This window comes from Balaenoptera ricei, chromosome 9 (assembly GCF_028023285.1).
Source record: "Balaenoptera ricei isolate mBalRic1 chromosome 9, mBalRic1.hap2, whole genome shotgun sequence".
Taxonomy (NCBI): Eukaryota; Metazoa; Chordata; class Mammalia; order Artiodactyla; family Balaenopteridae; genus Balaenoptera; species Balaenoptera ricei.
Window position 1 is genome coordinate 11346914 of NC_082647.1, and position 27201 is coordinate 11374114.

A 27201-nucleotide genomic window follows, 5' to 3' on the forward strand; every position below is an offset into this window, starting at 1 on the left:
GCTATCAGTGTAAATCAACTTAGGGAAAAGATTCTAAAGAAAGAAAGAAAGGTGACTCATATCTTAAAAAAAAAAAAAACCCTTTTTTTTAGGCGAAAAAAAGCAGAACAAGGTTGTAAAGGCTGCTGAGAAACGTCTGCATGTTTCTCCGTGTGTGGTACCGCTCATCTGCTGGCCTAGGTTTCAAACCCACCAGCACACTGCTGTTGGTCCCACTGAAGGGATGAGAAAGTGAAAGGTCACTGAGAGACTTTTAAAAAAATAGCAATACTCTTTATGCTTAGAGCAGTTTTACATTTACGGAAAATTTAGCAGATGAGATGGAGGGTTCCCATATACCCCCTCTCCTGCTGGCAGTTTCCCCTATTATCTTGCATTAGTGTGGTACCTTTGTTACAAATAGTGAACCAATATTGATACATTATTAAGGAAAGCCCCTGATTTACATTAGAGTTCACTCCTGGTGTGGTACGTCTGTGGTTCTGACAGATGCATCATGTCACGTATTCACCATCACGGTGTCACACAGAATAGGTCTACTGCCCTGAAAATCTCCTGTGCTCCACCCATCCCCACCCCACCCCGATGCCTCAAGTGATCCTCCTGTGGCTTTTGTGGTGCGCCCTCGGCCTGCAAGCCTCTTTGCCCTCCCGTCATGAGTTGGCTCTTGTTCATCCTTCAGTTCCCACTCAGGCATCATTCCTCACGGCGCCCCTTGCTTGCATGCTGCCCTCCACTCCCCACACCGCATCGGATCTCTGACCCGTCATGATTTGGCTCTTGTTCATCCTTCAGTTCCCACTCAAGCATCATTCCTCAGGGCGCCCCTTGCTTGCATGCTGCCCTCCACTCCCCACACCGCATCGCATCTCTGACCCGTCATCTTTCCTCCTTCCCTGTGCTTTGCCTTCCACGCAATGGTCACAGGTTTCATGTATACAGTTGGGTGAATAACTTGTCTGTGACACTGGCTTGGAGGTTCATGAATGAGTAACAGGGCAGGATGAAGAACAGAGCCATTTCAGATCCCATTCCTCAGTCCCGCTGCTGGCGCTTAGGCATGTTACCCACATTACCAATAACTCAGGACAGGAGCAATTTTAAAATCCCCCTTTAAAAAAATCTGCAACTTTAGGCTCTATTTCCTGATTCCCATATGATGTAAAATGATGAGAAAATAAAGACCACTGCACTTTCTTCTACTCTTTCCCTTACTTGTGCCTTCTGACAATTATAGCATTACTTTTACACTGAAATATGTAGAAAATTTCTGTAATTATAATATGGTTTATATGCCTTTGCTCTAAATTACACTAAAAGAAAAACACCAAAGATCATTATTCAAGAATGAGATAAGTTTTTATTTCGCTCCTGAGTTTTTCCCATGGCTGTCTCCCAGTTATTCCTCTTTCTTGAATTACTGTTTTTAGTAATTAGTAATTACTAATAATTACTGAATTATTAGAATATTTTCTCTATTTTTTTTCCTTCAGAAGAGTCTAAGAATTTCTAAATCTTGTATCACTTCATATCTAAAATATGTATTTGTTATTTTATTTTTATGAGATTTCAATGTTGGGTCAGTAGTACTCACTAGTTCATAGCACATTATCATCTCTGGTCCAGGCAAGAATCCTCATTGGTTGACTGATCCATTGCTTCCCTTTTGTCCCTATATCATTTCCCATTACGCAAACATGTTAGTGTGTGTGTATATATGAATATATATTTTTAATTTTGTTAGTAGAAAAAGTGCCTTATTGTGTTTGCATTTATTTTAATTTACATAGATAGGTTCTGTCGTTTATCACGATTCTGTTTCCTACTATGTGTTATGTTTTCACAATGCATTGTGTTTTCTATCCATCCACATTTCTCTGTGTGCATCTAATCCATTGCTTGGTGTATATCTACAAGTGTGGCCTACCTTTCTTCCAATGATGGACACGAAGTTCAAATGTATTTTAAATTTTCTTTAAAGATCTTCTTTGTGTTTGAATGTGTTTAAGCCCTTCTAATTGAATTTATGCCCTCTGATTGAATGTTCAAATGGAAATATATGTATATGAATTGTACAGGAAGTAAATGTCTGAATGAACTTGTGTTAAACACAAGGATTCATATGTATAATAATCTAGAGAATTGTTTTCCTAATAAAAGCAATCTTTTGACAAAAGACAAATCCTGCTTGCATGTTGAGACCTGGATACAGTAGAATAAGTTCTCAGAAACTTACAATATACAGCACAAAAGGCATACTTGCAATAAAAGTAAAATGACTGTACAAGGAGACCTAGATACCTCAGTTTGGTAATATGTCATATATTAAATACACTTTAAAACAATATTTTATTAAAATGAAGAATATCTTTTGGAGCTTATTCCTTCAGAGTTATTTGAATTATGAAAAATACCTTTTTTACTCTGTTACTGAAGGCATACATGTCTTGACATTTTCCCATAAGAACTTGAGGTATCTTTCTACAAAGACTGTATACCCTGAAGATAATGAATAGGGTGGGAATGGAAAAGCATTACTTTGTAGGAGAGGCATTTCCAAGTATTTTATTTAAAAGCAAAGCTTGTGGCCTTGATTGAGCATTACATTTAACTTTAACCTTCTTGTAAACTGAAAAATTGAAAACATGGTAGATTCTATCAGTTTTCATAATCAGAATAGAAGAAGCATACTCATTTCTCAGGGCAGATACTCTATTTCCTGGTAGAGGTACGCCCCACTGAGCATCTCCTAGAGCAGCTGTGGGTATAGGAAAGAGGTTAACCAGTAGTAGGGTTTACATTGAATTCTCAAGGTTAGAAGCCCAGTTCTCAGATAAAAAGCAGAGATTTTACTGAGGAAGCAATGTTGTATTTACACTCAAGCAAGTGTTTGATTAAGACCCTAGAATTCTGTATCACTTAGTGCTATATCTTTAGCACATGGAATCTTGGAAGTGGCAGGTATAGGTAGGAATCCTGATTCTGCCCCTTGTTACCTGTGTGGTCCTGGCTGGACACATTTAATCTCTGCAAACTTCAATTTTCTGATATATAAAGGTAATAATTAACAATAAACTACCTTGTAAAACTGTTGCTGGGATTTAGTCAGGTGAAAGTTCCTAGGATAATTCAGTACATATTACATAAGTATGTTGTTAGGATTAAGTATGATAAACCATGTGAAGTTCCTAGGATGGTACCTGGTGCGTATGACCAGGTCTTCAGTGAGCATTAATGTGCCTTCCTTTCTCTTCCCCATCTTAATGATCATTCCTTCTCTACCTCAGGGAAAGCACAAATTGCATGTAGATACCGGAATGGAAGGTGATTGGTGTGGCCTTATTCCTGTTGGACAGCCATGCGATCAGGTTACGACAACAGGCCTAAAGTGGAACGTCAGTAAGTAAAACCCTTGCACAAAGGGAGGTTTTCTTTCTTTCTTTTTTTAAAAATGTCTCTTGATAAATAATTAGAAGTGGAATTGCTAGGTCATATGGGAACTCTATGTTTAACCTTTCAAGGAACTGCCAGACTATTTTCCAAAGCAGCTGTACCAATTTTATATTCCTACCAGTGATGTATGAAGGTTCCAGTTTCTCCATATCCTCACCAACACTTGTTGTTCTTATTATTATTATTCCCATCCTAGTGAGTATGAAGTGTTACCTCATTGTGGTTTTTATCTGCTTTTTCCTGATGACTAATGACGTTGAACGTATTTTCATGTGCGTATGGACCATTCGTATATTTTCTTTGGAGTAATGTCTATTTAGATCTTTTGCATATATTTTAATTGGGTTATCTCTTTTTTTATGTTGAGTTGTAAGATTCCCTTATGTATTCTGGATAAAAGTCCTTTATCAGATATATGATTTGAAAATATTTTCTCAGAGTCTTTGGCATATCTTTTTATTTTCTGAAATTTAATTATCTAAGCGCATTAAGTTAATCTAATTTAAATTTGATGAAGTCTAATTTTTTCTTTTATGGATCATACTTCTGGTGCCGTATCTAAGCACTCTTTGCCCAGCCTTCTTCGCGATTCTGTATGCCTGAAACCTACTTTACTTTTCCAGAGAAGTAGCTATTCTTACTAAAATAGAGTTATTTTCATAATCAAACACCTGAGATTTTATAAGATTAGCTGTTCTTAGTAAATTTTAAAATGTTCTTCAGTACTTATGAACTGTATTCAGTACTGTACCTTGGTACTAGTCATACTAAAACTGTCTGGTTTGAAAAGAACAAAAAATGAGGTGGATCTGTTCATGAAATAAATTCCAAAAGAAACCATCAGGCATTATGAAATGAATCATCCCTAGTGTCTAAGAATAACAGTAATTTAATCAAAGGGCTTTGATTGAATGTCAAAGGGATTATTTCATGATTGACCAATACCTCTAAGGTTGTGAAAAGCAAAATACGGAACCATGTCATTCTTTTATAACATGTACAACTTTGAGGTTCCTACAAGGAAATAAATATTGAAGATTAAAAGATATTTTAAAAGGCCTTTCTATGAGCCATTGCTGAAACAATTAGGAAAAAAGCTAGAGATATTTTGAAGCAAATGTCTGGCAAGCTCATCCGAATTTGAAAGGACGGTGAGAACAGATCTCCTCCAGTGCATAGAAATCTGTGACAGGCTTTGAAGCGGTTAGCTGAAATTGACATGCGCTCCCATCAGAAGCTTTATTTGAAAACATTTCCAGCCTAAAACAATTGTTTTACTGTCTGGAGCTCCCATTCTTTCCAAGGACCCAGTCTAGACAATGGTGAGAGCTTCCTCCTGGATCTGGTAGTGACCTCACTTTCCAGGGCCGACGCCAAGACACGCCGGGCACTGTGCAGAGTGAACAAGAGGGTTGACCATATAGCTTCCTTTATCTTACAGGAACAGGCAAGAGTTGGAGGGTACAAGAGATTCTTCTGTGCCCTTTAGAGCATCCTCAGAGCCCCTGTGTCCCACACCAAAATGCACATCCTAATTCTTTTTTTTCTAATTTAAACGTATAAAAATGTTTTATACAATTTTTAAAGGTTATACTCCATTTACAGTTATTACGAAACATTAGCTATATCCCCCGTGTTGCGCAGTACATCCCTATTGTACACCAGTAGTTTGCACCTCCCACTCCCCTACCCCTATATCGCCCGCCCTCCACCGGTGACCACTAGTTTGCTCTCTTTATCTGCGAGTCTGCTGCTTTTTTTGTTATATCGACTAGTTGGTTGTATTTTATAATTCCACATATAAGTGATATCATACAGTATCTGAATAATAAAATTTAGTCCAGGAAGGGGCCTTGGGCATGATGGAGCTTTTAATCTTATTGTCTGTGATAATGTTTCAGTCCTGCCGAAATGCTCTACACTGTTACTTACATATATATTTACAGATTGCTTCAACTTTTGAAATAGATACTTTTTTCTCTACAACTCTGTGAAAATAAGAAATAGGAACTTCACAGGGTATGAAAAGCAACAGAGTTGAGACGCAAGTGTTTCATCAATGGTATGTGGTAAAAGTGCTAATGAATGGGGTCTTCCGATAGGTAATATTGCCTCATTAAAAAGCCATAAAAATAACTGTGAAATGACACCATGTTGGCTTGGAGAGACGTGGATAGATCTTTTTCACAGAGAGGGTCGTGCTTTACTCAGTGTCATTGTGAAAGCAGAGCTCGATGTCATTTTGTCTGTCACACCTACAAAGTGGCAGGACAGGGCTGGACCCAGAGGAGGAGAAAGGAGATACAGTAACTTAGTCAGGAGTTGCTCACATCCTGGGTCAAGGAGAATAAGCAAGTCCTCGTAAGGAAATGCATCAAAATCTTCCTCAGGTGGTCTGGAGGCTGGCATTCTCCCTGTCTGTACCCACACTGAAATATGATGCCACTTTCTGATATGAATCAGAAAGTAGTCTGATTCACCTGTTTCAATTTGTGGTCTCTCCCATCACGGTCTGTGTTTAAAGCAAGTGCCTGTGGTGGTGCCACCATCTAGAAGTGTATCTTTACTAATTTTGTCGAAACTACCTCTATTATAATACTTTAATTCATAGCAATATACTGTGAACAGTCTGTGGTGTGTGTCTGGCACTGGAGTTTCTCTAGGCTGTGTACACATGGGACTAAAACAGCTGCATCACAGGCAATGAATGGCATCCTCCTATTTACTAGACCTGCCGTACAGCTCTGAGAGTGGGAATGCCAGTGTACACTCGCCTCAGGAGTACGCAGGAGTTCCCATGCTTCACGTCCTTACCCTGTTCTCGATATTGTCAGATTTGATCATTTTTGCCAGTCTGATGAGTGTCAATGATATTTCATTGTGGTCTCTGATTGCTGGGGAGCGAAAGCATCTTTTTGTAGTTATTAGCCATGTGGGTTTCCTCTTCTGTGAATTGCTACTTTCTTTTGCATTTTAGCCCTTGGACTATTTGTTTCTTTCTTTCTTAGAAGCTCTTCAGACCCTAATGATCTTCCTCCTGGCTATACATTGCCTTTGCCATTTGTTTATGCCATTTTTGTACACAGAGAGGTTATTAAGTTAAAGAGGTAGTCAAATTTATCAGTCTTTTTCTTTCAGATTTGTAATTTCTGTGTCATAAATCATCTTTCTATATTCCCTGTGGTTGTAAAGATGTTCTCACAGTTTAGTTTTGAGGGGGATTTTTTTTAGGTTTCTCCTTTCACCTGAAATTGATTTTTGTGTATGATATGAGTTGGGGATCTAATTTTTTTCCTTACTGATAACCAACTGCCCTAGCATCATTTATCATCCTTTTTCCAGTGATTTGTGATATACCGTAAGTTTTCATATTCACGGGTATGTTTCTTTGATCTCTAGTCTCTTCCTTTGACTTACATTCTTCTTCCTGTACTGATACCACACTGCCTTAATTAACATAGCTTTATAATAAATATTGAAATGTGTCGAGTCTACCAACCTTGTTCTTCGAAATTTTCATGGCTATTCCTGGCTTTTCTCTCTTCTTTGTAAACATTAGCATTAGCCTGACAAGTGTCACACACACAATTCCATTGTAATTTTTATTGGGATTACATTTCATTTACAGATTATTTTGGGGAGATCAGAACAATTGGGGAAGAGAATTCCTGCATGAAACTGAGTCTTCCCATCCATAAACATAATGTATCTCTCCATTTAATTAGTACTTTTTAATTGCTTTTGATAATTAAAAAATTTTGTCTAAAAGATTCTGTACTTCCTATATAAGATTTGTCTGTAGAAACCTTATGTTTTGTACTGCTATTGTAACTACACCTTTAAAAATTACAGGACTTCCTTGGCTGTCCAGTGGTTAAGACTCCGTGCTTCCAATGCAGGGGGTGTGGGTTCAATCCCTGGTCGGGGAACTAAGATCCCACATTCTGCATGGTGCGGCCAAAAAATAAATAAATAAATAAAAGTGATATTCTCTGAGTTCATTGGTGCTATATACACATACAATTGACTTTAGTATATTGTATTAATATATTGCTGAATACTTTCATTGTTTTTAAAAAAGTGACTTGGGTTTTCTATAGAGCCACATTTTTGTTAGTAATCAAGTTTTTCTTTCTTCTTCATCTGTAACAAATAGGATTGTGTTCAGTTATGAGTAACTGAAATAGTAGCTTTAAAAACTGCCCCCCTTTTCCCCTTCATGTAACAAAGTATAGAGTTAAGTAGTTACAGGGCAAGGTTTCTGTGGTTTCCTCAGCCTTTGCCTCAAAGCATAAGATGTCTCTGTTGCAACTCCAGCCACTGTGTTCCCCGTTCAGCATCAGGTGGGAAAAAACGGAAGAGAGGAAGTAGGGCAGCACATATTGCAGGAAAACAAGGCATCAGGGATTCCCAGCAGTTCCAGAAATCCTTCCTGCATCTAATCTTTTGCCTCAGTGGCTAGAACTATCAAATACCACCCTAGCAGCAGAGGAGTCTGGGACATGAAATTTTTTAATCTAAGGACATAGTCACCCCAAATAAAACCAAGGTCCTGTCAGTGAGGAAAGAAAGAATGAGTAGGAGTCTGCTCTTCTATCCAAAAAATGCCTTTTCTTTGTCCGCCATCTTGATGAACCGTTTAGCCACATACATAATAAAAGCTTATTTTAACTTTCTTCCAGCCATACTCTTCTGGATTTCTGTTGTTGCTGTCGATGAATCCACAATCAGACTAATTCTTATTTGTTTATAATCTGTCTTTAACTCTATCCACTCTTTAGACCCTATGTTTTTCTTTGATGTTCTACAGATTTACTACAGTATGTTTAAGTGTAACTTTTCTCTTGTTCTAGTTGGTTTTCCTTAGCTCTGATAATTGGTGTCCATTGATTATGAAAATTTTTCAGATATCCCCATTTTTCAGATAAGGGCATGGTAGTTCAAAGCCCTAGTTGGTGATTTGCCCAAATTCATATCATTAAGGGATTGATACACTCAAAATTTGAATTTAGGTCTTCAATGCTATTTTTCCTGTTTCTAACTAGTAAATGAAAGACCTTCCATATAAAATAAGTTGATGTTTTTAAAAAATCACTAAAATGAATTTGGAATAAAGAGAAAAATACAAGAGGAAGTTAACTGTAGACAGGGGAAAGAAAGCAAAGGAGATAGGAAAGAGGACAGTAATGGTAGGAAATTAAAAGTAATTTGGAAGAAAAATAAAAATCCTGAGGGACAGAACTTTTAACTTCTCTACACTTTTGCCTAAGAAAAATATTAAATGGTGTTGCCCTCTATTTGCCCAGGCCTCTGCTTTATAACACTCAAATTGAGTTTGAAATTATGCATTCATTGTTCTTCATTGTTCCTTTTTTTGTGTTTTTTCAAAGAAGTATAGATATAAATGACAGAGTGAAATAATTTTGTAGCATTGACTGAAAGAGACTCAAATCTAGCCCAAGTGAAAGAGTTTTGAAAGAAAAAAAATTCTGAGAAAACAGTTTGAAAAGATTTTTCATCTCTATGGAAATGCTTTGTAATAAGTGTGTACAGGTACCAGGATTTTCTGCAGGAGTTCTCTGTGAGGGTTTTCCCCTATCTATCTATCTATCTATTTATTTATACATCTTTATTGGAGTATAATTGCTTTACAGTGGTGTGTTAGTTTCTGCTGTATAACAAAGTGAGTCAGCTATATGTATACATATATCCCCATATCCCCTCCCTCGAGCACCTCTCTCCCACCCTCTCTATCCCACCCCTCTAAGTGGTCACAAAACACTGAGCTGATCTCCCTGTGCTATGTGGCTGCTTCCCACTAGCTATCTCTTTTACATTTGGTAGTGTATATATGTCCATGCCACTCTCTCACTTCGTCCCAGCTTACCCTTCCCCCTCCCCGTGTCCTCAAGTCCATTCTCTATGTCTGTGTCTTTATTCCTGTCCTGCCCCTAGGTTCTTCAGAACCTTTTTTTTTTTTGGATTCCATATATATGCATTAGCATACGGTATTTGTTTTTCTCTTTCTGACTTACTTCACTCTGTATGGCAGACTCTAGGTCCATCCACCACTGAGGAGTTTTAAGTGCCAGCCTAACAAGGGAACAGTTCAAGCATCTATTAAAAAACAACAACTACTACAGTTACTATTAATGCAGTTTCAGTGAGAAACTCTTAATTCTCACTCCATTATGCCTCACAGGGTGATTCTAGTCAGTTGTCATGGTTCAACAATAGCTATACACACTTAAGGTATAACCTTTGTGAGCTCATGCCACTAATGTGTGAGATGTTTCATGTTTCTAAATGTCTTTATTATTATTTTAATTATTGCTTTTCTAGTCCAGTGCTTGAAAAAAAGCACTCTGAAACTGTGATGTCAACATTTTCTTCTTTGATTCAAGGACAGTATCTTTTGTGTCTTCATTCTTTTGAAAATCAGCGACCCGCTTTGAGTTGAAGAGATTGTTACAATTTTTACATAAAACACATGCTTCAAGAATCAAAGGTGATGATAATAAGGATGGCTTTTAAAAAATTAATTTTTTTTTTTTTTTGCCCCAAAGAAGATGTTAGCTAAAGTTTCCCTCCCCAAGACCATTTTCTCAAGTTTACAATCTGGTGAAATGACTGTATTTCATCATAGCCAAGATGTCATCACTTGTAAGATGCATTATTATTTTGTGTACACTGAGAAAAAAATGCTACTAATTATAATTGCAGAGATGTGGGGAAAATATATGTGTTAAAACTGATAAAATATGGTAGATCAAATAGAATAGAAATTTACGAATCAAACTATATGCATAGACATACCACTCTTAAACGTGTTGTGAAAAATTGCAAAAGCCTTTGAAATGGGCAAAAAGATACCTGCGTATCTTTCAGTGGATTGTTTGGCCTGGTCTAGAGGCCCTTGAAATGTTATATGATTCTATAGGATACCTAGCTTTTCATCGTCTTTGATTATTTTGCAATGTTGTGGAATTAGAATTTAACTGATAAAGGGCAGATCATACTGTATATGATTCCTGTTCATATAAGTCAGTTGAACTTTTGTTCTGTGAAAACTCCATGGATTGTCACCCTATATAAATGGCCAATTTTCCATCTATTAGCAAATCCATTTCAGCATTCCTTGTTGTCTAAATAGGTCTCTCCTTTGTAGTCTCCTTTGAACCAGTTTTTTACATCATAATAGCTTTCTCATTAATTAATGACTTAATTGAAATCTTTGATGTGTTCATTTTATATTTGTTTGAGTCATTATTTTACCCTTTAAAAATTAAAAAAAAAATTGTAATCACCTATGATATTTAAAGGATCACAAGCTGTTGCAGTCTTTAAAAAAAAATAGTGTAAAGTGTTACTGCAAAATACCACTTCCGGTTGTATGCAGTAGGTCAGAGGGAGCTCTGGGACAAAGGTCTAATGATGTCACTTCCATATTTGTATCGCGGAAAAGGTCTCACAAAGGGCTGTACTTGAACTGTGCACTCTGTATCTATAAAGGATCATGGCCATGACTGAACCTTTTAAGCAAAAGAAATCAGACCAATATGCTCTTCTAGAAGGCAAAAGTTGATTCTAGTACTAGTAAACTAAGCTGGAAGGAAATGACATTTTTTAAGCAGTGTTATTGAAATATAATTCACATATTTTAAAATTGTTCTGTTCTTGATCACAGAAAGACAGCATCCAGTGTTTTTACCATGAACTATGATGTTAGCTGTTGGTTTTTCACAGATGTCCTTGATCAGATTGAGGAAATTCTATTCTATTCCTAGTTTGTTGAGTGGTTTTACCATGGAAGGGTTTTGGACTTTGCTTTTTTTTTTTGGTCTATTGAGATGATCATGTGATTTTTTTAAAAAAAATCCTGTTGATATAATAATATATTACATTAATTGAATTTCCAATATTAAATCAAACTTAAATCCCTTGGATAAGTTCCACTTGGTCATGATGTATAATTCTTTCTCTGTGTTGCTGGATTCAGTTTCCTAGTATATTTTTGAGGATTTTTGCATCCACATTCCTAAGATACATTGTTTTGCAGAGTTTTTTTCTTGTGGTGTCTTTGACTGGTTTTATAATCAGGGTGGTACTGACATCTACTCTTAAAGTCCAGGCATTCAGGAGGGAACCTCCAGGGAAGTCAGCCAAGGCAGCAAGAGTGAAACACCAGTGAAGTAGGTCTAGCAGACAGGATGCAGATTTGGGGAGCACATAGCATAGAGGAAACTCTGGTTGCAGGAGACACCTGAAGTGTGTTCTGATCCAAAGATAGGTGGTGCCTTGTACCTTGCCCTCTTTTATTTGTGTGCTTGCTGCTAGACATGGGAGGGAGGAGAGAATGAGACCTATAGGGCCAGCTTGTATCTAATGAATAAATAACAGGGGCTGGCTGGCCCTTCTAACGAGGAAGTTTAGGTCACTGAACATTTAAACAAGCCCAACCTGCTGGGGAAGCAGTTTCATTTACAGGAAATTATATCGAATGATCTCTAAGTGTTCCTTTAAAAAGCAATTATCTCCACACACGGATAAAGACAAGGAGCAGCCTTTCTCCCTTCTGTGTTTAATTAACCATCAATGGCTTTGCATCTTCACTGCTTTATATTATTAATTTAGAAAAGTCATTAATGTGTCCATAGGTCATTTTTATTTACAAATAGAAAGTGCTAGCTATAAATTCCAATATTGATTTTTCTCCAATAATAACTTTTCACTAAGGATCTTTCAGACCTTAGGAATAATAAGTTCCCTCACAAATTTATGTAAATTTAAATGTGTGAAAGATTTATTTTTCGTAATAGCTGTACCTAGAATATTACATTTATTTATATATGTATAAATAAATTAGGATGATAATTACAGATAAATATTTTCACAAAGGTTTCTCAAGGAAGCCTTACATTTCTATTTGTAGGGCCCTGAATATTTTCAAATATTTGGTAAGATTTAAAGTGTAACAGTGCATACTGAGGTCATTGCTCTAGGCTGTATTAAGTGTTTTGTTTTTTTTTAAATTGGAGTATAGTTGATTTATAATGTTGCATTAGTTTCTGCTGTACAGCAAAGTGAGTCAGTTATACATATACATATATCCACTCTTTTTTAGATTCTCTTCCCATATAGGTCATTACAGAGTATTGAATAGAGTTCCCTGTGCTATACAGTAGGTTCTTATTAGTTATCTATTTTATATATAGTAGTGTATATATGTCAGTCCCAATCTCCCAATTTATCCCTCCCCCCCCTTCCCCCTCGGTAACCATAAGTTTGTTTTCTACACCTGTGACTCAATTTCTGTTTGGTAAATAGGTTCATTTGTACCATTTTTTTAGATTCCACGTATAAGTGATATCATATGATATTTGTCTTTGACTTCACTTGGTATGACAATCTCTAGGTCCATCCATGTCGCTGAAAATGACATTATTTAGTTCTTTTTTAATGGCTGAGTAATATTCCATTATATATATATGTACCACATCTCCTTTATCCATTCCTCTGTCGATGGACATTTAGGTTGCTTCCATGTCCTGGCTATTGTAAATAGTGCTGCAATGAACATTGGGGTGCATGTATCCTTTCGAATTATGATTTTCTTCAGATATATGCCCAGGAGTGGGATTGCTGGATCATATGGTAGTTCTATTTTTAGTGATTTCTTATATTTTTGACTATGTTATGGAAATAACAGAGTATTACAGTCTTGATTAATGGAATATATTAAAAAAGAAACCTTTATTGTTGATACCACATCTTGATTTTTTAAGGTATCCTTGATAGTAAGTGCCAGCAAATGACAATTTCTATGATGCGTCATCCAGACTATATGAATGTTATTTCCTTTAACTTAGAATCTAGGATAATTATATTGATAGTATCAGAATGTTGAAAGGCACATCATCATTCGTCTTGACCTATGATTTTCAAATGAAATAATGAAAATCTAAAAGTGACTTCCACAAATCACATGGTTTGGTAGGGCCAGAGCTGGCCTGGAACACAGATGTCTCTATCCCAACACAGGGCTTTTCCCTCCTAGGCTCCTTCACTACTAGCAGTGTAGAAAACTTTGATATTTGATAATAGATTCAAATATATATAAAGATAGGTAAATGTAAAATGTGTGATGTTTGATAGGTAGATTGAAAAATATAACCATATTTGTTAAAATTTTCATGATACAAGTTTTCAGCTGTATCAGTGCCAAATTGCTGCTATAACAAGTTACCACGAACTAGAGGCCTAAAACAACAGGCTCATCGTCTGCAGTTCTGGAGGTTGAAGTCCCAAATGGGTCTTATGAGACTAAGATCCAGGTATTGACAGAGCTGCAGTCCTCCTGGAGGCTGCCCACAGTGGAGAATCCTTTTCTTACCATTTCAGCCTCCAGAGGCTGCCCACATTTCTTGACTCATGATTCCTTCCTTCACTGTCAAGGCCATCAGTGTAGCATCATCAGATCTCTCTTCCTCTGACCTCTGCTTCTATTGTCACCTCTCTTTCTCTGACTCAGACTGTGAGCCACCCTCTTTTAAGGAAGTTGTGACTACACTGGGTAATCTAGGATAATCCTAGCTCGTGCATTTTTAATTTAATCACATCTGCAAAATCCCTCCTGCCATGCAAGTAACTTATTTACAGGTTCTGAGGATTATAATGTGGACATTTTGGGGGTGCCATTATTGAGACTGTCATTTAAGTCTGTAATCTTATAAGTTCAATAATTTCCTGGAATAATACATATTGAATACAGTTATTACATCACTGAATCTTTACAGTTACTCTGAAAAGTAATGTATGAAGACTGTTTACATGTCCTTGAGAAACTGAATCTCATTGTTATTCATCTTGGCCTCAGATAACGTGTGGTAAAGACTCAAGAAAAAATAGACACAAAGTATTGTGTGAGCATGATTTATTTGGTGTCCACAAAGAGGGGTGAGAGTGACAGTTTCCATTCACTGTGGTTTCTGTTCTCCAAGGATTGTGGTCAGGTTTAGTACAGCGTATATTCTGATCCCTGGGAGCCATGAAGGAAGTCAGAGGGTTTGCATCTGGTCAGCTGTGAGTTTGTAATCGGGCTTTTATTAGACATATTCCTTCGTTCTATCCTTTTTTGATTCCTTCTCTTTTTTAGACTTTGAGGCTGCATTTTAATGAGAAACTGATAGTTTCTACCAATAACAGGCAGCAATCTGATGTGTGATCAAGATGGTGAAAAACAAAAGGCAGAAAATTTGACTCTTCTTATATCGCTTTCTTAGTTACATATTATTAGAGTCTCAGGACTCCACGGGTCCTTAACAGTCGATCAGATATGTATCATTAATTTGCTGAGCACGCATACACCAGCAAACTACTGATTGACTACTTATCTGCTCTCACTTTTATTCCTGCCCCTTCCACACACACAAACATCAATGCCGCACGCATATACTTGTACTACAATATGGTACAAGTTTGGGTTTTCTTATTATATACATAGATTTGATCAGTCTGGGGTCATAGAACACAGAACTGCCGCTTTTGATAAGTTCTGAATATTAACACTGAGGAATAATCGCACAAAATGACAATCATGGGGAACTTGAGGACCCAACTTTTATGAAAAAGGCAAAGTTGGGTAAGGGGGAACTTGATAAGCAGTAGATATTATTTCTCTGGGGAGAAAAATACAAAGAGAAACAAGATTGTTTTTTTTAGACTATGTTATTCTGCAGGATTTTCAAAAATTATACTGGTAAGCAAATATTACATTTCCAGACATATAAGACTAATGACATACAGCCTACAACAAATTTGTATTAAATACTGTATATTTCATTAACTCAGCTGCAATTCTATTTTCTACGTTATAGGATTTGAAGCAGATATGAATGATTTTTCTTAAGTTGTTACCCTTTTGTGATTCTGCTGAGAGCACAAGAAACCAACAATAATTTACTGTATGCCATAATCATCCTGTTTTGTTTTTAGAAAACTCCCAACAACCTGACAACACACATTTGTTATGGTTGAGTCTAGGCATTTAAATATGAAAACAATTAACATGCATTTGTGGGGAATATGACAAATGGGAATTTGTGAGCAGACCAATTTTTCATTGACCTGCATTCAAGAACACTATTATAACTCAGGCATGCCTCCCAAGTTGTTTAAATGAGTTGATTTCCTAGTATTTATGTGGGCAGGTTGACTGATGAGAATGACTTTGGTATAAGCTCGAGTCGCTTTCTATTTCCCCTCCTCCAGGTTTCACTTTTGTGCTGATTCAGATGTGAGCTCTGTGCATTCAACCTTCCAGCTAATATACTGAGACAAGAAAGCAATAACTTTTGCTCATTACATGAATTGTAGAGAAAGAATCAAGGGGTTCAGATGAATAAACTTTTACTATGGGAACAGCTCACTGGGCATAATTTTCTTCTGGGTCCAAATAATCATATTGTGTGTTTTGAATATACTTTCTTCTACCTATCTTTTCTCTACACTCATTCAGGTATAACATCAACTCTTTTATGAATGCAGAGTATTATTTTCCTCATTTTATAGATGAGGAAACTGAGACCCAGAATGTTAAATGAATTGTCCAAGTTCATGTTTCCTAACTTAGTCCTCCATGCACAAAAAGTGGATCCATCACTGGTTATTTACATATCTATTTTTAAAAGCTTTCGACTTGGTGAAGTAACCTATCTCAACATCCTTTTTCTAAATGAAAATAGAATTTTCCCAGACATTGGGCAGGTTCTAAGACAAAGGAGACAGAGAATTAACACCTTGGCAATTAAACTCATGATATGAGCCCTACCTAAGACATTCCCTTCCACTCTGTGAGCCACAAATCAGAACCCATGCGGATTTGAAGAGTGTGTAATTTAAGTGTAACTTATATGCTCACCGTGATGTGTGATGTCTGGGGTGATTATAAACCAAATGTCACTCATCGTGGTTCTCAAGTATTTGTGGTAAGGACTCAAGGGAAAAAAAAAATATGTACTTAGCATTCACAAAGGGGGATAAATGGTTAAAGCAGGATTTTTGATGAAAAGGAAAGAGCAGTGATCAAAGGGCAGGATGGTTTGGCTGCAGGAGGTTTAGACGGCAGGCAGCTTTCTCAGCTCCGAGCTGCTCCCGTGTCCTGTAGATTGCTTGGAGGCCAGATTGTGAAAAAGCTGAAAATACTTAGAGAACACTAGGCTTATATTAAAAGAAGGGCAGATCACACTGGGGAAATGCCCAAAATGCAGACTAAATTAGAAGCATCTGCATAAAGGCGCTTTGAAATATGTCTGTGGACCCCAAATAAAGTTTGTAGTGAAGAAATATTTGCATAATGTGTTTTTGTTACAGTGCAAGGGAAACTCAAGGGACAGATTACATAGAGAGAAAGTAAGTTCTCCAGATTAAGAGGTGTATTTGGGAACTAGCAAGAGAGGGTAGAGGTCTTCTTCTGGTTTTGAGATTATAAAACAGCCAAAAAAGGAAACAAATCAATGCTTTAAACCCTTTGATAAAGTAACTCTCTGGAGATGATTGTATAACATATAACTTCCCTTCTTGTCTCTGTGTTAATTTGTACCTTGAGTTTCCCTTGAAACGTAGCAAAAAACATTTACACAGCTATTTACTTCAGTTAATAATGTGGAGGAAAGAGGCAATAGGGTTCAAGCTCTGACTGTGAAACGAATGAATTATACGGCCCCAGGACGTCATGTGGGCCCTTAATCTATGCAAAGAGAGTTGCTAGATGATGTCAGAGGTTTTCTTCAGTGTGGAACTGGGGCTGCTGAAGCCACAGAGAAGTAAGCGGGTCCAGATCATAAATGCCAGGAGCTTAATTTTCAAGGAGACAACTCTCTCCTCCTTAATTCCCTATGTGATGGCAATTAAGTCCCCATGAGAAGCAGCAAGAGGACCAGACTCAGGAGACTTTCATCTGGGGTTGCTGTGTCAGGGGTTGATGTGCAGCCCCTTTTCTCATAGATTTCGTGCCATGTGGTTCACTGTATGGAAGTGGCTTTGAATGTTGCAAAGGAGGACGCGTCCTGTGTCATCGTTACAGTTTATCATCTCTTGCTGAAGGTTCTGATTCTTCAGAAGTTCACAGTGAGGCTAGAAATGGGAGATGATGATGATTATTCCTCATTTACTCTGAGAAAGAATGGACGCTCTGGCTGCAGCAATACAACATTTTCTGATAATGATTTATTAGTAGTGTTGTGGTCTCCTGCTTGCCCCAGTGCCAGCGTCATACTTTGGCTGCCTCTCAGTTTATTTGCAAGGTTTCACTTTGGAGAAATCACATCGGCCTTTTTCACTCATCTGTTTTCTAGACCACATTTAATTGCAAATTAACAACTTGTCTCTCAACTATTCCTAAGTCTGGCTTTTCTTTTGTGTGTGTGTGTGTGTGTGTGTGTGTGTGTGTCTGTGTGTCTGTGTCTTAAGAACGTGCTTAGAGAACATTATCAAAGCAAGAAGGCTTTCTGATTTTACCAGCTACAGTTGATAACCAATTTTTATTTTTAACCATCGAAAAAATTTATTTGCAGTATATCAGTGTTAAGTCTGCCAGGAGAGAGAAACGGGTTCTGGGCAATTTAAATCTGACATATAATTAAGAAAAATACATGTTCAAACCTGAGGTGTTTTCAGTTGACCTGAATCCCACTAGAGGCTGATATTCTACAGATAAAGTAGATAAAGTTTTATTTCCTATACCTTGCATGGTACATTACTAACTAACAGGCAAATTAAATAAAGAAGGCTCCCCTGTTCTAGAAGGATACATTACTGAGGTGGGTGGGTATCTGGCTTGTGCTTGTTGGATAAAGTGAAGAAAGGCAGAGATGCTGGCCTCCTTTCTCATCCTGACCCACTGCTGCTGCAATTACGATGTAATTATGAGTGCTGTTCTCACCTGCCATGAGGTTTCATTCTCTTTCCTTTAGAATGTGTGACTTTGAACTAAATGATCTCAATCTTTTTCATTAAGTCTTTCTTCTTTATTCTCAATAGCAGAATTAGACTATTTTGTTCTCTCCTCCTGAATACCTGTGAAAAGCACTTGAGGCCCAACACACATGCCATTTCCCCCTTAAAACAGGTCCCCAACCCCTAGTATTCTCAGAATATGTTCTCCCTTGAATATCTTCCTCTCCCTTATCCCCCACTAAAATCTTCACTCATCTTCAAGGGCCATTTCAAATCACATCCTTCACGAAGCTTTCCTCACTAAATGTGATTTTTCTTTCTTAACTTTGAATTCCTAAAGTGTGCTGTGCACCTCTTCAGTACGTTTACCTATTAGTGTCATTCTCTGTGCAGATTTTTTATTCCTTTTATTAGAATGCATTCGCCTCAAGGATTTGGTGCTGTCATCTGTGTTTCCTCCTAGTCCTCTGGGATAGAGCCTTCCATGTTTTGTGTAATTAGCAACCTTTTTTAAATGAGCAAGTGCATTTTACCCCCATGAATTTTGTAATGGGACACAGAGTCAATTGCATTATAGTAAAAGATGCCAAAGCAAGAGTTCTATATTATAAACTTTTAAAACAATTAGAATAATGAGGGCTAAGTTCAATTTTAAGGGTGAAAATAGTTGTAAACCCTGCCAAAAGTTGATATGGTTTAAAGTGATGCCATTTAGAATATGAATGTTACCAAAGATGGCTTTTTAGTATAGTGTGTGTGTGTGTGTGTGTGTGTGTGTGTGTGTGTGTGTGAGAGAGAGAGAGAGAGAGAGAGGTGCCTATCTAGGGAGTGGGCAGTGCAGGAGTGAATCTGTAGAAATCTCACCATGTTGAGGATTTGGAGTGTTCAATGAATTCATTGCTCCCCTAGATGCTTTTCTCTGACCCATTTGTTTACTGCTCTTAATATGAGGCAAGGTCTAAAGCATTTCATTTTTAGATTCCCCTCTTACAGATGTTGAAGATGGTGGAAAACTATAATGTGAGGGCAAGTATCATTATAAAAAGAAAAGAAAATGGAATTGGTTCTCTTATTCTGTCTTTATTCATGAAACTTCTAATATTTGCTGTGCAAAAAGAAGAAAAACAGAAAAATCCTAGTTTGGTTTATTCTACTGTGTCCTAGAGGGCACTCTTACAGTATTATATAAATGTAAAAATTGGGTTTGTTTGTTCCAATCATTTTGTATCTTTATCCACTTAACTAGATTATTAATTTCTCTAGTTTATGAGCCCTTTAAGTTTTCCTTCCCATTCTATTTAGTAACAGTTTTAACACTAGGTGTTCAAATGACTTGATAAGTAACAGGAATCCTTATCAAATTGGTCCTTCTTTTTCATATCTATATTATATACATTCCTCTACTGTTATCAATGAGAAGTGGATAAGGAAGTGGTTACTTAGCCTTGGGAAATAGTTGTATTTACATGTTGGTAAGAAATAGTGGATCCTGAAATAAAATGACAGGGAAGAGTGAGCAAGGCAGGAAGAGGAAAGGATGATATAGTTTATCCAGTGAGTAGGATCATATGCAAAACAGAGTTAACATGGTTGGATTTCACTGAGGAAATATTTTGGTCACTCTTGAAAATGCAGAAAAGTAGTAGCATAGTACAGGCAGGGCCAGATTTCTGTTTTTCAAGGTGGTTAGAGAAGAGTTAAATGCATGTTGAGAGCACAATGGCAGCAGATTTATTAAGCTTTTTAAAAGAAGTTGATCAGTGATACAAGAAACCATATAGGTATGGAGTTTTGTTATCAAGGAGACCCTTACGTCCAAGGTGTAAAAAGAAGTCTATTTATGTTGAACGTCAAAAGGAGGCAAGAAACTCGAGACCCAGGAGAGGTGGCAGAAATGGGGAAATGCTGACTGAAGAGGGGAAGGGCCGCAGCAGTGGGAGGCTTTAGAGAGACATGCTTAGCTCTACCTTTGAAACTAGAAATGAGAGATGCTGAGTTAGGTTTTAAGGTGAAGGTGCTTATGGATGAAGGCACTCATTGATCACAGGTGGCACGAATCTTTATCAATAAGTCGGCCACAGCATCGGTGGATAAGGCACAGGGGTAAAGTTAGGATTTAGAAAGTGTAAAATACCTATCAACGGGAGTGTGTTAAAAAAAAAAATAATAACTTTTGAATAAACTCTAGACCACAGCAAGGACCAGCTGTTGAACATAAAGGAGTCTTCAATTCTGAACGTTTCCCTAGAAGAACTCTAGCGGGGAATAGTGGACAAAGTGGATGGGGCCACTGATTACTGGCAAGTTGCCTGGGGCAATAATTCTCAAGTGCCACATGGTCTCCATCAGTTATAAATTATGCCACAAGTAATCTGTAACTAAGTATAAGTACTCGTAATTTTGGTTGATTTTTTTAAAAATTCATTAAAGCAGATTTAAGGTCACTCTTAAAATACTGTCTCTCACTGGCAGTTCAGTGCGCTTCCTTGGACTGAAAAGTAACCTGTGGATTAGAGTCAGGGTTATGGAAACTGTATGTACCTTCACCCGCTGGTGCCTCATGACGTATGCAGCATTGTGACTGATTCACGGCTGTTAGGGCAATCACAAATTATTTAGAGTTTTGTAGTTGAAACTTTATAGTTCACTGTGTTTTCTGTTTAACTTTACCCATGAATACAATTTTAATAAAGAAGGTAGGAATAGAAGAAGAAAATGAGAGTAGTACATCAATAACCTTATTGCACTTGCCCCTAAATAGTCTAAGAATTCAGTGGGCAGTGGTTGGGAGGTTGCTTTCCTCTGTCTGTCAATGAAGCCAAACAAATTGATGACAAATTGTTACCCGGACGTGAATAGATTTATTTTGCTCTCTTCATTTCTCATTAAGAAAGTGCTTGTCCTTTGCTTGGTCTGGTCCTGACCCCCTTCTCTCTATAAACTGTCCCTAAATGATCTTATCACAGCCTATAACTTTAAATACATCTACATGCCATTGCTTCTCTGATGTATAGCTCCACCGCTTACCTCTCTGATTTTCTTCACTTGCCCTGGAATTCTGGGAACATAAGCTGCTCTAGAGCATAGAAACTTCATGTCTTTTGTTTAGAAGCTGTCCCTCCTGCAGAGAGGAGTGTCTGGTGCAGAGGTGTTGTTGAGTAAACCTTTGTCGAATGAATGTCTAAGAACCTTATCTGAGATAACGTGACCACGACAGAATGCTTGGGTTTTGCTCCACCTGTTCTTTCTGTTTTCCCCATGTCAATAAACCAACACAGACACAGTTGCACAAACCAAGAACCTTAGATGACTTCTTCCTTTCTCCCTGTCTACTCTTTCATGATCCAAGTCCAGGCCATCTTCTTCTTTTTTTTTTTTTTTTTTTAACATATTTATTGAAATATAATTGCTTTACAGTGGTATGTTAGTTTCTGCTTTATAACAAAGTGAATCAGCTGTATATATATATATATATATCCCCATATCTCCTCCCTCTTGCGTCTCCCTCCCACCGTCCCTATTCCCACCCCTCTAGGTGGACACAAAACACTGAGCTGATCTCCCTGTGCTATGCAGCTGCTTCCCACTAGCTATCTATTTTACATTTGGTAGTGTATATATGTCCATGACACTCTCTCACTTCGTTCCAGCTTACCCTTCCCCCTCCCCGTGTCCTCAAGTCCATTCTCTACGTCTGCATCTTTATTCCTGTCCTGCCCCTAGGTTCTTCATAACCATTTCTTTTTTTAGATTCCATATATATGTGTTAGCATACGGTATTTGTTTTTCTCTTTCTGACTTACTTCACTCTGTATGACAGACTCTAGGTCCATCCACCTCACTACAAATAACTCAATTTCATTTCTTTTTATGGCTGAGTAATATTCCATTGTATATATGTGCCACATCTTCTTTATCCATTCATCTGTCAGTGGACACTTAGGTTGCTTCCATGTCCTGGCTATTGTAAATATTGCTGCAATGAACATTGTGGTACATGACCCTTTCTGAATTATGGTTTTCTCCGGGTATATGCCCAGTAGTGGGATTGCTGGGTCATATGGTAGTTCTATTTTTAGTTTTTTAAGGAACCTCCATACTGTTCTCCATAGTGGCTGTATCAATTTACATTCCCACCAACAGTGCAAGAGGGTTCCCTTTTCTCCACACCCTCTCCAGCATTTATTGTTTGTAGCTTTTTTGATGATGGCCATTCTGACTGGTGTGAGGTGATATCTCATTGTAGTTTTGATTTGCATTTCTCTAATGATTAACGATGTTCAGCATCCTTTCATGTGTTTGTTGGCAATCTGTATATCTTCTTTGGAGAAATGTCTGTTTAGGTCTTCTGCCCATTTTTGGCAGGCCGTCTTCTTATCTCTCCTGGAATCTGCAATGGGCTCTCCTACTCCATCACCTTATTAAGTCATCCTTCACAAAGTGACCAGAGCAATCGTTTTAAAGCCAAAATAAAAGTACGTCTCCCAGCATTTGGAACTCTTTAATGACTTTCCTTCATATTTCAAATAAAAGCCACATTCCCGTCTGTGCTGAGGTCCTGCTCCAGGATCTGGCCTCCTCCTGCCTCTCCAGCCACTGATACCACTCTCCCCTCACTCCCTGGCTCTAGTCACACTGCCCTTTTTGTTCCTGCCGTAGGCTCTTTGTACTTGTTTTTCTCTCTGCCCAGAATACTATTCTTCATATCTTCCTATCTTCCGATGGATCTCCCACATTGTATCACTTGAGTCTCAGCTAAGATGTTACTTCTTCTTGGAGATTGTTTCTCATAAGCCGATCTGAAATAGTACTCATGCCCGCCCCTCCCAACAAAGCACATTGCCCTGTTTTATCTTCTTCATTGCAGTCATTACTGTTCGACTCTTATTAAATTATTGATAGCTCTCTTCCCCTCAGTAAAAGTTAAGCTTCATGAGAGCAAGGACATTGCCTGTCTAGTTCTTTGCTTTATCTTGAGTACTTAGAATGGTTCCTGCACAGAGTGAGCACTGAACAACTAGTTGTAGACTAGAATGTAGACTCTCTACAGAATGGGGTCACGTGGTAGGTGCCAGAATTAAATCGGGAAAGAGGGATTAGCCTCATTAAGCCTCTGAACCTCGTGTTCCATCTGCATCATTAAGAGTGGCTACAGTTAATTCTCTTGGAAAGAATTAGGGACAGCGGCCACTAAAGTAGAGCAGGAGGCTGGGGTGGAGATGGGTACAGTGCCCTGCCTGGTCCCAGACTATTTTGGACCAAAGCATAGAGAACGTAGAAGAGGTAGCACTAGGATGGAACCAGAGACAGTATTTGAGATGAATCAGAAATGGTAGTATTTGCCAAGGGTGATCTTCTTTCTGTTTAACAGTCCATCTAGCTAAGGTGTTTGAGAGATCCCATAAAACAGAAGTCTTAAAGGAACCCTGTTTATCACTGTGATCCAATTCTGCTGTGTCCAAAATCCAGGAGTTTTCCACATCTGTGGAGTCCACCGCTGGACGCGAGGCTCTCAATCCGCAGGAAAACCAAATCTTTCATATTCTTAGGCTCATTATTGTCAGTCACTCATAGTTCAAGGCCAGTGCCCTAGAATGGGCCACTTATTGACGCTCTGAAATCCACAGCTTCCATTTTCTGAAGCCCTCCTTATTTTCTAGGCTCCTTTAAAGCAACTGTTGCCTTTTGAAGATGTATACCTCCAACCAGATGCTATCTTTCGTTTCTCTGAATCTTCAGAGCATTTGGGAGTATCTCTTTAAGGCACTCCAGCCTTGGATTGTAAGATTTGCATAATTGCCTTAGGTTCCTTCCCCTACCTGGATCAGAAATAGAGGCAGAAACCGGGTCCTAATCATTCCTATACCCTCTAAAACACAATCCCATGCCTCAGACATGCATGAATCAGTGTGAAACTTGAAAGAAATTCTGCTGTTTACTAGGTGTGTGACCTTGTGATTTACTTCTCTAAGCCGACACTTTCTCATCTCTAAAACTGAGTTAATGATAGAGAAAATAAAAACCACATCATAGGACCTTCCAAAGAATTAAGCGAGATAGCATATACAGTGCTTGGCACAGAGTGTAATAAGTAGTGGTTTTATTATGGTGATGGATTTTATGGGTTCCCCAAATGTCAATCCCAAGAGAACCCAAGAATGGCCTATCTTAAGTGACTATCTTTGATTCTAATATTAATGACATTCTAAAATATTGACTGTCATAGGGCCAATAATAAATATAGTACCAAAAATTCAACTGTGAATATAGGCCTATATCCTTAATTAAGAAAAAAGTTAACAGAGGAAAATCACTTCTGAGTCTTATAAATAGGAAATTGGATTTCCTAATGGGTAATTTAAAATACTTTGGGAGCATAAATACACCTGGAGCACTCAAGCTATCAGTTGGTGACTCAGAACAAGGGCACAGAATTCTGAAATAAGCAACAGCAAATGGCCACTTAAGGTGTCAAAGAGCAAATTGCAGAAAATAAATTAATTCATTTAAACATGCATGAATCTCTGAAGTGGGGGAATAACCTGAAATGGTGCTGAATGATTTCCTTAGTTATGTGTGTTCTGAAGTATTAATAATGCCTTGTTTTGTGCCTTTTACCTTTGATGAGAACAGATCCCAGAATCTTTTGCCTTATTAAATTGTTTTCAAAGTAATTTAGATTATAAAACAGCAAATTCCAGTCAAAGTACAGGTTGGTTTCATTGATTTGGAAAAGTGGATAGCAAGTTTATCAAAGGATAGATGGATCCTGGAGGAAATGGAAAGTGATTATGATTAAATCGTTAGAAAAGAGCTTTGGAGAGGCTGACATAATTTTGCAGAAACTTCTTAAAAGTTTGAAACTTGCCCACCTTTCTGCTAAAATATGTGCAAAGATTTTATCAACCTGTCTGATACTGTGTGGCATGGCAATTTAAGTTCTAAGAATCAATATACTCATTTGTAGACTATAGGGTAGATTTAGTATATTTGTCAGAATTATTACTCAGTTATTTCCAGATCTCATCAGATGTTTTAATTTTCATTCCTGGAACCACAGACACGAAAATCCCAGCATTTTATGTCCTTGCATACTTAAACTTTACGGTTGTATAACTGAATAAATAAAGGAAAAGGGGCCAGAAAGAGGAGGCAGAGATGTCAGAAGCAGAAGCAGACTGTCAACTAAAGGGCTGTAATGTCCGATGACGTGTTCCATCTGATCTTTTAAAGGAGAAGGATTTAAGGAAATTACTATGTGCCCTGCACACGCTGGTTGTCAGGGTAGCTTTCTTGTATGGCAGCGGTTCGTTTTTGATGCCAAGGCAGTGAGGGAGAGCTTGGCAGCAGAGCAGGAGCTCGAACTGAGGACACCTGGCTATGGAATGGATGAAGCTTAGCAAAGGATTTGGCAGCCCTGCCTGAGAACAAAAATAATCAAAAGAATTGCCGAGAACCATAAAACCAGGAGAATAGGGATATGAAATACATCAAGCTGATTATTTGAACATGGAAAAATATTAAGCCTATTCTAAGTCTGTTAGGATGCCCATGTATTTCTGTGAGTTTCTGTTACTATAGTAATTTCTGTTTTGCCCTGGGACTATGAATAGGATAAAGTCAGATACTTTGTTATTGTTTATTTTTTAAGTTTGGAAAAACACATACTTCTTAACCCAGGGTTTAAATAATTTGTAACTTACGAATAAGTGCATATATCTCTGTAGTTGAGTATTTCCTTTGATGCCAAAGGCTCATTATTTGTATGCTAATCTGTTCTCTTGGGAAGCTCTGATATGTTACAATTGCAAATAATCTTTGAAATCTTTTGGAGCAACTATAAAAAGAAACAGTACATTCCAGGACGATGGTACAGCATTTGCAAGGCTTTGTCATGATAGGTCAGGAGGTATTTTATGTAGCTGAAGTGTGCATAGAGGTGGTGGAAAGATGAGAGATGATGTTGGAAATTCAGGTGGGATCAGATCGTGTACTAGGAGAGGAAGTCTGGATTTATTCTGTAGGCAGTAGGGGAAGATTTTATTTTATTGAAAAAAATTTTTATTGGAGTATAGTTGATTTACAATGTTGTGTTAGTTTTGGCTGTACAGCAATGTGAATCAGCTATACATACATATATACATATACATAGATATACATATATACACACACATATATACATATATATATATATATATATATATATATATATATATATATATATATATATATATATATATATATCTCCTCTCTTTTTTAGATTCTTTTCCCATATAGGTCATTACAGAGTATTGAGTAGAGTTCCCTGTGCTATGCAGTAGGTCCTTATTAGTTATCTAGTTTATATATAGTAGTGTGTACATGTCAATCCCAATCTCCCAATTTATCCCTTCCCCCCCACCTTTCGCCCTTGGCAACCATAAGTTTGTTTTCTACATCTATGAATCTATTTCTGTTTTGTAAATAAGTGGGAAAGAATTTAAACAGAGGAGGAAAATGATCACTTTTGTGTTTAACAACAATTCATGGAATCGTATGGCCTGGATTACAGAAAGATACAGTAAATAACTTAAAAAAAAAATCAGACCACGTATGAAACTAGAACCTTATGTTAATTATTTGAATAAACACTCAAAAGAAGCATTTGTCACTCATTCTAAAGGGATAAGATCTTTTGAGTGACTTTTTAAAAAAAAAAGATGCCTACATTAAATATATTACAATTGACCCTTGAACAACGCAGGTTTGAGCTGCCCAGATCCACTTATATACACATATTTTTCAGTAGTGAAC

At 37.5% G+C, this 27201-nt stretch overlaps 1 protein-coding gene across 1 annotated transcript in view; it reads left to right on the top strand.

Annotated features, from left to right (window-relative positions):
- The window catches only part of TPK1 (thiamin pyrophosphokinase 1), a 351616-nt gene that overhangs the window by 245144 nt on the left and 79271 nt on the right, over positions 1-27201 (top strand). Inside the window, exon 8 of the mRNA XM_059932608.1 lies at positions 3288-3399. Coding sequence (XP_059788591.1) covers positions 3288-3399 — 112 coding nt within the window. The remainder of the gene's footprint in view (positions 1-3287; positions 3400-27201) is intronic.